The sequence below is a fragment of the Bremia lactucae genome, linkage group LG5 (assembly GCF_004359215.1).
Source record: "Bremia lactucae strain SF5 linkage group LG5, whole genome shotgun sequence".
Classification (NCBI taxonomy): Eukaryota; Oomycota; class Peronosporomycetes; order Peronosporales; family Peronosporaceae; genus Bremia; species Bremia lactucae.
The window spans coordinates 1,831,458-1,843,131 of NC_090614.1; the positions used below are offsets into that span (position 1 = coordinate 1,831,458).

General features: G+C 44.1%; 1 protein-coding gene across 1 annotated transcript; it reads left to right on the forward strand.

Annotated features, from left to right (window-relative positions):
* Positions 1 to 465: 465 nt before the first annotated feature.
* CCR75_004401 (uncharacterized protein) lies at positions 466 to 887 on the forward strand (the record flags this gene model as incomplete). The annotated part of the gene is made up of 3 exons (XM_067962487.1): positions 466 to 568; positions 642 to 701; positions 802 to 887. The coding sequence occupies 3 exons, from the start codon at positions 466 to 468 to the stop codon at positions 885 to 887; spliced, it is 249 nt and encodes an 82-aa protein (XP_067821050.1).
* Between the last annotated feature and the right edge of the window lie 10,787 nt (positions 888 to 11,674).

An 11,674-nucleotide genomic window follows, 5' to 3' on the forward strand; every position in this document is an offset into this window, starting at 1 on the left:
TAGATATCTCGTCAAATATGTATAAGTTAGTCGAAGATGTTCTCTCAATAACCATTGCTGGCTATATTCGAAACTTTTTCGCCGTATGTAACTTAAGAAGATCTTCGAATTCAGCATACGTCCCGCGTCCGAGACGTCTTCTAAATTCCAGACGGACTTCAAAGCTTCTCTTAAGAAGGTCAGTTCGAAAATCAAAGCTATGGCATTGACTAAACCTATTTGGAAGACGCTGCTGATCTGCCCGAAGGTCGATTTCATTTTAAAAATTTGGAAGATGCTCGAGCAGTTGTCATGAAACATCTCGATGATGCTAAGGAAGTGGCAAGGAAAGACTTTCAAAACAAGGTATCGTCTGCTACTGTCATTGAACCCGATAATACAAAGTATGATGCACTTTAAAACTTTTTCGTGAATAAAACATAGTTTTTGCGAGTCACGCACACATTTATTACATAGCATGCTATCATGCTATCCGCCGAAGGCAATGCCAAATCGTTTGACAAGATTGCTTTACGTACTGACGAAGTCGTTGCAAATCTCGACAAACAAATCGGTGCAACTGGTAAAGGTGAGGGTCTCGTTAGGAGCTGTTGAAGTCAGCAAAATCGATTCTCTACTCCAAAACTCCAATTTAGCTGTAGAGGGGATTGTCAAAAACACGCGATACAAGAAGCAGGAGCTCGAAGAACTGATGAAAAAAGGTAAGACCCAAGCTGCTGATTTTCGCGTCGAATCGGGAATCACACTAGTTCGTAATGAAGCGTTGCGATAGGATTATATTGTCAACATTTATGAATGTAGCTTCAAACGAGGTGAAGCTATTTCGACCAAGTAAAAAAGACTATAACAGATTCCGTGAAGAAGTGTATGCTCGTTCAAGGAAATGAAGAGTGTGCAAGATGGTTTAGAAACAGCTCACACCGGCCTCAGCGTTGCGACCAGTGTAAAGAACGGAGCCGTTTAGGGAGGTGGCGAGAATGAAAATCGACGGTGCTATTCCTATGAACGCCGGCAGATTCGATCCAGATCGCGATATGAACGTCGAAGCCTGACTCGATTCCGAAACGTGACGCCCGTCTCGTGCACTTGTAGTATATTGTCGATTTTTTTTTAGTACACCGAGTCTGAAACGGGATGTTCCGTTACAGGAGTATTATCTCCTATAAGAGAAATAGCAATTATTATTTCATATAAGAGGAAATAAGAAGTACAGATGTTATATTTTTTATTAATTCTTAACTTAAATAGTTAAATAATACCAAATTTGGTAATATTGATGCAATAAGACATTAGCTCTATTAATTGGCTGATTTGAGTCCAAATCAGCCCCGCCAATCGTTATAAGACACAATTGTAGACCTGTAAACTGAAGAACCTTAACTTAACAGAAATCTTCATCTGTACTGATGTTTTGAGGCACCTCACCAACACTGTTATCAGTGTAAGGTTAATTGGTTCTTGTCAGTAATAGTAAAAGGTGCCTCTATACAGAGTCGCCTTTGTAATCAGCAACACAAAACTAGCAAGCAAATGAACAATTAAGTATTACCTGAGTCAATCCAATCTTACGTGCAACACATCAAGCATTAAGATAGCAACATTCTCGAGGTGCAACTTGTTCGCGATACTCTTTGTCAAGCTCAGATTAACCTTGACGGTATCGCAAACAGTCATTTGACGTTGAAGCGTTAACAACCTCCTTTAATGTGTCAGCTAGAAATCATGATGTGAATACAGCAATCTGCTGAAGAGCCTTCTATCTCGATGTAAGCCTTCAAATCCGAGTGAGAAGGATCTCGATATGGCTTAAAGAAGCCAACGTAGAACACTGGGTGTGTACGCAGCTTGCGCGAAAAGTTTATTGTACAAGATAGACTATTCATTGCGTCGACCACAAAAAGTTAAATAAGCGATGACACTATTTGGTCTTAAAGACCGCACATACTATATTTTAGGTAGGTTTTTGGAATTAGCAAAACTAGGTTTCGCCGACCGCATAAGAACCAATACAGCTTCTGGCATTAGCATCTGCTTGTCTCTCGGATTTGTCTCGCTACCAGCCGTTTATTCATGCACCATAAGACGGTGAAACTCGCTTACCCGGTTCTTAACAATAATAGAACTGAGATCAGCAAGCCGATTGACTAAATCTTCCCACCAAACCCTGAGCTACGTAGCTATTAGTTAACGTTTATGGAACGCGTGACATGAATTGCTTTAGTCACTATAAGCCATATTCTTTTCAAGCCGCAACGCAAGCTCAACAACTGGAAATATCAACCTTTACCGTTTTTGTGGCTCAGACCACATTTTTGCACAGATTGTCTTCAATGACGCGAGTGACACGTTCAGTTTGGCGACCCGTTCTAAGTTTATTCGCTGTGAACATGTCCAATATGGTGCAAAGTAGTCGGGAGGTCGCATTTCGCAACGTACTTGTAAAACGGGGGTCACTACCGACGACAGCTGCCATTAGAAACCCGTGTTGGCTAAACACGCGATCAATCAATAGTCTTAATGTACCTTCATATCCGGCACAAACGCTAAGGGAGCCAATTTGATCAGTCCGTCAACAAAGACTATTATGCCCGTGTTGCCACCCGAATCTTTCGGTAGGCCAAACATACGATAAATACTAATCGAAGCTGAACACCGAGTGGGTAAGGGTAAACTGGCAGGTGGTGCCGATGTCTGTGCCAAGGGCTCAAACGTTCGGCTAGATAGAAGACTCCCCGAGATTTCGTGGCATCTGTCCCTTGCCGAACCTAAAAAAGAAAAGATTCACGAAGTCGCCGCTCCAGTTCCAGAAGTGAACTTGGTGGACGGTTGTTCGTCGTCCACAATGAGTAAGTGTCTTAGAAATCGACAAAAATAAACGATTCGCTGGTTAAGGCTGGGACGCCTTGAAAAAAAAGACAGCCCGTTTTCAAAGGTTCTGTAAGAACAGAAAGATCTGTTCCCAGAAGAAGTGCCGAGCCGCCAACATGCGGATAGGTGCATCGGGCTCGAAGTTGATTTCATACCTAGCACCGAGTTTTGTGTAACCAGATAATGGCTGTTGCTAAAAGAACAAGGCGATAGTACCAATGAGTGCGCGACTGTACGTGAGAGCAAGTCGCCTCACTGCAGCCCGACCTTTTGTGTGCGTAAAGCCGCAGGTGAATGGCGCGTGGTTTATGCTTACAATAAGCTGAACACGGCCACCATACCGGCGCAAACGCCAATTCTGCGAAAAGATGTATTGTTAAACTCCATGAAAATGTCATCTTTCTTTTCCGCATTGAATTTAAAGATGACTGCTATCAGGTACTAACGAGAGAATCCGATGCAGCCAACCGGGTTGCAAGCACCCCAAGCAGTGTGCTGAGGAGGTGACTTGTGATGCCATGAGGTTTGAAATAAAGCGCACCAGCGACATTCAACCAAGTGGTGGCTCACGTATGCATCAACACCTTGCCTACGTGCCCCATTGATTTGTTGATATATTCGTGCATAGTAGGACCGAGGACGAGCTGAGCGAAATCGAGTCGCACATGCGCTATTGGACGCTGTGTCGCAGACTCTAGAGCACGCCCAATTGTACGTCAACTTGCAATAGTTCACCATATGGGTATCTGATACCTGTGCTGGGCTGCATCGTAGGTACTCATGGTGTACGAGCAGACCCATACAAGGTAAAAATGGTAAAGGAATGGCCAATCCCACGAAATGTTAAGGATTTGCGCCAATTCCTTGGGCTCGCTAATTACTTGCATAATTATAGAAGAATTATACGGAGCGAACTAAGCCCTGTCCGACCTCCTTAAGAGGACGTAAAATGGGTTTGGTCAATGGGAGAACTAGATGAGCTCACATCAGTGAGACATTGCTTTGGTTAGGCACCAGTGTTGGCATTGCCAGCCCTTTAGCGTCGTCTGCGATGCAAGAAAATTTGATTAGAAGGTCTCACTTCCGTCGCACCTGAAGCCTTAGCTAATCGGTTGCTAACCATCTGTCACCTCGTGATCACTTGAGAATACAGGTGGCCTATGAACGGTGTCTTACCAGAACTGGTGTGGGCATTGTAAATAATAGCGAACTCTACGAAGGACAACTGCTTGCTCCATTCCTCGGGAGTCGCTACCGTGTGCAATACATCCGCCACGAGCCGATTGTATGGTCATCGGTCTGGGGATGATCGGCTGTTGACATGTGGAGCTTGCTACCCAGCAGCTCAAACACATGACACAAAAAGTGACCTAAAAGGTGGATCATGATCAGATAGAATGGATTCGGGCATTCCGTGAATTCGTTTTACATCATCTAACATCAAGAGATATGTCTTCTTGCCTGTGGTCGTAGTGCTACATGGTGCTAAATGCACCATTTTGCTCAGTTTGTCTTCAAAGACGATGAGCCCCGTTTTACATAAAAGGACTACGTTATCCTCGGACACGAGGCTTGATTATGCGTAGCCGAGCCTTAATGGCGGAATGACTCTCACTACGCTCAATGCGAAAGAGGGGCATAGTTTCGTCAACATGATGATGACCCATGAAGGTATCATCGCAAAGAACAGAAACTTGCCCTAGTGACCCTGCGGTTTGGCAGTGGTCAGTATGGAGTCGCGGCAAGGAATGCCTGTGCTGCTAAACGGAAACGATGTATTGTTATTTACAATTTCGTCTTGTGACCGACTTCTTGGCGGTGTCATGGACGAGTTTGATACTAAAAGTGTGAGCAAGGCTTAACGCTTTGTAGATAAACTATTAGCTATCACACGAAAAGTCCGTGATGCGGTGGCAACCAAACACTACAGGCACCAGCAATATGTGGACCAAAGCGGTTGCAAAAACAAGGTACGCTTTAGAGTTGGAGACAAAGGATCATTTGGTAATGCTACCCTACGAGGGTAGCATAACCTAATGAAACTTTGTCTACACGAAACTATTACTGCGTCTCATAGGGCCGTTCACAGTAGTCGAGGAGGTTGTAAACCAAAATTATAGGCTCACACTCCAGCCGTATATGATGACGCACCCCGTCTTCTACTAGGGTCGTCAGAAACGGTAATTTGATTCAGATCAGCTCACATACCCTCATCTGTCTAAGGAGACCGATGGTGACACCGACAGTGGGTCGAAAGTCGATCGGATGGTGGTGACGAGTAAATGGAATGGTTTTTAATCGAATAACGCCTCTTACCATAATAAGGACTTGGAGATCGGTGAGGACTGCGCACTCGACGCGAGTCTCCCAAAACCTGCTTCTCCAGGGCATCCTGTCAAAGTCTCAGCCTTTCATAACCCTAAAGATTTCTCCAGCGGACATCGTGAAGATCCAAAGTCTGTCGCCAGTCCTTGATCCGTGGTTCAGCAGCGCTTAGCTCCTGCGACTAAGCGAAAGCGGGGAGGGTTTCCGCAACTAGGTTGGTAATAATGCCGCTCCTGTAGGGACCACCTGCACTGATCGATGTCGCTGGGAGTTAAACTTGGTGAAGGCTGAATACCCACCGATCCGTGCAGAAGAAATATCCATAATCGTCCAGTGGAGAGGAGCTCCAAAGAGCTTTGACTCTTGGGAATCGGTCGACGCCCTGCGCGTCAATTTGCCAAGAGCCGGGCTTGGTGTCTGCCTATGAGAAGGAGCACCAGTTGTCGCTCAACTAGTTTGAATGGACTGGCAGGAGCGGCGTGGTGAGAAGAAACAGGTGGTATCTTGCCATCAGGATATATTTCAGGGAGGGGGCAAGTGTAAAAAGTCGCCCCTCGCTTAAATTCAAAATTACCTCTTGTTTCAATTTGAAAATTCCCCTCGCTTCAGTTTGAAGATACCGCTCGTGTCAGTTTAGAGATACCCCTCGTTTGTTGGTGTGTTATTTTGTAGAAACGCTTCGAAAATTTGTGTGTCGTATTAACGTTTCCGGATTTGGTGTTTCAGAAATGACGTTAAAAAGTCCCACCGAAGCGATCCAACAGCAGGCGACAATTTTCAAACTACGTTTTTGAAAGGCAAAGAAACGAACATGGAACCTCGGGATTGACATGAAGCCGAGCTCATGCGAAGATATCGAGAAGAAGCCTTGCGTCGGTTAAAGGAACAGAATCTTGACTTGTCGGATGATATCAAGGAAAAAAGAGCATTTGGGCGTAAGCGGATCCTCACCAGTACCTGTGTTTTGTTAAAATCGGCATCATACGTGAAGCATGGGTTCGAACGTAAACAATGAACTCGCTAATTTTTTAAAAGCTTGGATATTGCAGTCTTCCACATGAGCCAGAGCAAGTAAAGGAATATAGCCAGTGTCCACGGCTATGTACATGACGGCGACACACAAAATTATTTCTTACGCTACAGCAGTAAATATTTAGACCCGTTTTCTTCTGCGAATCTCCAAATTATTTATCTTCGACGTTGCGGCGTGTGGTAAGTTGACGATGGAAACGTAGTAAACGCTCAAATATCGTCGTCACGTTTATCATCGTCGTTATTCAAGAAACTACAGATTGTGGATTTCAAGCATAAATGCTCATGACGACCATCTTATTGCTCTTCTGCGTTAGGTAGCCGATTGCGAGGTAGGTTCTCTAAGACAAATATACTTTCCAATTTACTTCCTACCCGACAAGTTGCCTGCTCCGCTATTCATTTCTTATTAGGGTATGAGCCGAATTATGGCTAAAACACATACTGTTCTAGATGAGGGCAATTATTTTGTGTTGGAGCTTAACACTCGAATTAAGCTCGCAAAGAAAGGTTTGCTGGAGCATCTTGACGCGCCAAAGGCTCTGAAAAAGGCGGCGCTATTGCGTATGCTTGGAACGTCAACGACATGAAGTTCTTCGCGAATGTGTGCACGATGGTCAGTCCAAGTCTTCAATCCAACGTGCGCTCGGCAGGCTCGACTGCTGAAGCATAGAGACTTTGAAGAGTTTTTTCTTCTTCGTAGCATTCATAATCGAGTCCAGATTTGTCGACATCTACATGAATTTAAGATGAAGAATGTGAAAGTGAGATGGAACATTTCCTGAATTTCGATAAACTTTGCTTGTCGATGCAAGCCATTGGAGATGAAGTGTCGCGGGTGAACAGCTCGTCATTTTGCTAGAAGTTTGCCCGAAAGTACGATCGATCGCCAAGTTCATCGAAAACGTGACGGACATCGATCTGTTTCAGGCCAGGAGATGCTTCGTGGCGAGTGCGAAGGCATTGTTCGAAAGGACAAGAGTGTTCTTGCATTGAAGGCTACTAGAAGAGTCAAGGGCAAAGATTTCTTGTCAAAGAAAAGAAAGGAACAAGTTTACCGGGACATGTTTCGTGTGTGCAAAATGACCACAAGAAATAAGATTGCTCGAAGAATACTGACAAGAAATAGAATGGATAACAAGCGTTACCGTGAGTGACCAAGAGACTGAAGAATGACTACTTAACCCACTATCAAGTTTGCCGGGACTTGTTTCGTTTGTGACAAAAAGGGTCACAAAAAACAAGATTGTTGGAAAACACCGACAGAAACAGAATGAGAACAAGCGAAGTGACCAAGAGACTGAAACTGGGCTTTTGACAGTATTTCAAGTAGTCACATGTGCCCATTCAAGGACGAGTTTCTGGAAATTCGATCACTTAATAGGTCGGTTGAAATTTCGGTTGCGAATGGAGAAACAGCTACGGCTGCGGGATTTGGGACGATACGAGGTTGTTAAAGAGCCAGAAGCCAAACCGTATCGAAGACGTGCTCTGCGTTCCGAAATTGAATCGTAGACTTCTGTCGTTCCCGGTATTGTCTGCTAAAGGGTTAAACATAATATTTCAAAATGCTACATGCGAGACCAGGAAGTGGTAAACAAGTATCCTAGAAGGGGAAATTGTTTGTTCTCGAATGCGAACAAGTTGAGTCTGCAAACATGAGTGAAGTGGTTTGAGGTGGAGTAAAACCTGCGATGCCAAGTTTATGGCACGCTCGATTAGGACATCTGCCAATGAAGGTGTTGAAAAACTCTCGAGAATTATACCGAAGCATTTAAGACGGAATATAAGTCTGCCGTTGTTAAAGAAGATAATGACATATTTGAAGGTTGTGTGACTGGCAAACAGTCAGTTAAGCCATTTCCTAAGTCAAGTTACGAAGAAGTGAAGACACTTTACTGCTTCAAGTAACTTGTAGTGACGTGATGGGCCGCATGGAGACCAAGTCACAGGATGGACCGAGATTTGTGGTTACATTTGTTAATGATTTTTCACTATATTAAATTGCGCACAAGTCGGACGCGGTCGCTTAATGTTTCGAGTACAAAACGATGATGGAGAATAGATTCGATGCAAAGATTAAATGTATTCGCACCGACATGGGTGGCAAATATATTAGTAATCGCTTCGATCAAGTGTGCCGACAGGCTGGGATTATGCACCAAGCGACTGTTTCGAATTCGTCACAGCAAAATGGAATGGCTGAGTGGATTCACCGAACGCTGACGGAAAGAGCACGGCCAATGCTTAATTACATGCAAGTTGAGAAGAAGTGGTGGATTGAAGCCATATATACTGCGAATTTAATTACAAATCGTGAAATATGCGCTTATAACAAACCCAAGACTCGCTTTGAAAATTGTTTTGAAGTGAGGCCAGACCTATCGCATTTGCGAGTTTTTGGCTCGCAAGGATACGCGCAGATCGATAAAGCTAAATGACAAAAGTTAATGAAAATGCATTTTTTCTGCATGCTTTTGGGCTACGCTCATGGTGTGAAGGGCTACCGTGTGTGGAAATATGACTCAAAACGACTGCAAATCACGAGGTCAGTGGTATTCCAAGAGCTAACGAAGTCTAAATATGTGGAAGTTGTTGGTGGAAACATCACTCAGCATGTGCATCATCATGGTGATAAAGATGACGTCTCGGTTTGGTTATCGTGCGGTTCAACCAGGATTGAAAGTGAATCGACGGTGGTGGATCATATTTGCACCAATCCGCCTATTTCACCTCCTAGCGAATTTGACTCAATGAGTCCAAGTCACGCTATTATTGTCTGCATTTCATATTTACGACGATTATACGGAGCCGGTTGATGAAAGTGCGGGTACGGACCAAACCATTGTGATTAGAGGGGGCTTGGGTACTATCGACTACTGCTCGGATTTGTTACCATCTCAATAAGGTGGACACAATGCACCGGTTGCGTTCTGACCCGGTCAGAATTTTCAAGCATTGATTTCCGTAAATAATTCTGATGTCATTGTACCTGTACAGAGTGATAATGACGAGCCAAAAGGTTTTTGCATCGCATATGAGCAACCAAATGCGATACTGGAAGCCCCATCGACATACGAAGGTGCGATACGTTCTCCTCAATTCAAGTTGAGGAATGACGCGATCAAGACTGAGCTACATGCATTGAATAAAAAACCATGGAGGCAGCGAAGAAATTTCCCGGTCAAAACATAACTAGAATCAGTTGGGTGTTTGCAAATTAAGCGGAATGAAATTGATTGATCTAAGGCTCGGCTTGTTGCATTAGATTATTAGCAAACCTATAACGTGGATTTTTGTACGACACATATTTTCCGGTTGCAAACATGAAATCGATTCGTGTCTTCCTCGCAGTATGCTGTCAGTGCGGTACGACACTTTGCCAGTATAATGTTGACACGGCCTTCCTTAATGGAGTATTGCAAGAAGATGTGTACATTTTTGCACCTCAAGGTGTTGATATGGACGCGAGTCAAGTATTCAAGATCAATCGAAGTTTGTACGGACTAAAGCAATATGCTACAAGATGTCAATCGAAGTTTGTACGGACTAAAGCAATATGCTGCAAGATGGCTCAAGACCAGTTTGAGTGTTTTTCTTAGAATGGGCTTCGTTTCATGTACTTCGGACCCATGCGTATTCGTCCGTCCCGATGGAAACCATTTGGGGACTTACGTTATTTGTATGTCGACGATATACTGATTGGAGGTAATTTTGCTGTCTCAATTGGCAATGTTGCGGATAAACTTGCAGGTCGTTTCAAATTAAGGCGCCGGGCAATGTTGAATTTATTCTCGGCATTGGAGTGACGTACGACCAGCATACGAAGAAGCTCAAGACTAGCTCAAGTGCGTGCTTCGATAGAATGGTCGAAAAAATTCAACCAAGTCGACGCGAAAGTGGTGAGCAATTCAAGTGTTGAAGGTCAAATCATGCTGAAGTGCGAGAAAAAAGACCCGAAAATGGAGAATTGTCCATATCAATATCTAGTGGGATCGACCCTGTATGTGGCAACATGAACACGACCTGATATTTCGTTTGCAGTGGGTCGATTGAGTCGACATGTGAAGGGACCAGAAGAAGAGCACTGGAATGCAGCTGTTCGTGTGCTACGCTATATAACGTCGACTGCAACAAATGAATTTGCTATCGTAGCAAATTTGTTGAGCTGAAGCTGGGTGTATTGAGTGATACAGATTGGGGAAGGGACAAGGATAATCGACGTTTCGACATCTGGAGTCATGGTGATGGTTAATGACTCTACAGTCATTTATAAGTCGAAGCTTCACAACAGTGTTTCTTTAACATCAAGATCAAATTATGGAACTAAAATACGAAAAAATGCGAAAGTTGAATACGTGGCGCTTTCATTGTGCATCTAAAACGTTTCGTAGACAAAGCGTTTATTGATGGAAACGAAGGTCAAAAAAAAGGTTGACGATTCAGTCAATTTGTATAGAGTCGATTGTTATTGCTTAGACCGATGGATACCAAAGTCGAGCGAAGCACATTAATATTTTTTATCATTTCGCTCGCGACCAAGTTAAGGCCAAGGTATTTCATTTAGAGTATACTGATACTCGACCTCACTCGCCGATTTTCTGACCAAGGTAATTTCGACTAAGAAGTTTCAGTTTCTCGTGGCGAAGACAAGAGGAGCAACTTTCGTCATAAGACCTGCAAGTTCTTTTGACGTTGCTGGATCAGTAGGGCGCTCCGCGACTACTGACCCCGATCGTTTTTTTACGATCCGCCTCGCCGTTGCGATTTCTCAACCGCGTCGAGTCGCGACTTCCGCTATTCGTAGCGAGAGGTCGGTCTTTTCGCTCAGTGTCTTTTGGCACTGGCCGTAGGGCATTACATCCATATGCGTAGTGGCCCATTTTTACAACGATCACATTTCTGTAATTGTTTGTAACTTGAAAAGCAAGGTTTCTCGCTCTTTACATACGAGAGATCCATGGGTTCTGGACCTCCAATTTCTTGTCGTCTCGGTGGACGATAAGCACCAAAGTGGACAAAAGCCTGTTTAAGACTGAAGTTCTTCTGTTCCGCTATAGAGATCGCTTGGTCGAGCGACTCAAATTCTATCCGGAAAAATGTGTCTTAACAGGACCGTCTCCAAGACCTTTAATAGACACAGTTACTTGTTTTTGTTCATCAATTGAGTGACTCACGATACAACTGTCCAGGTATCGTGAATGTTGGGTGTAAGCGTGTAGATCACGCTTGCCCTGCTTCAAATCCAGAGGATCGGCTCGAGTCCTGAATTCGGCACGTGGCGGCTCAAATGTTTGTCTTAGCCGGGTCTTAAAGACCTCATACAACCCAAACTAATGGGTCGTGAAGCTTGAGCCCCAAGGCCCAAGACTTCGTACGCCCTGTTCTCTTAACTCTTCTGCCTTGCTAATGACGCAAAATTACTTCCTCTTGGGCACATTCGTGTTGA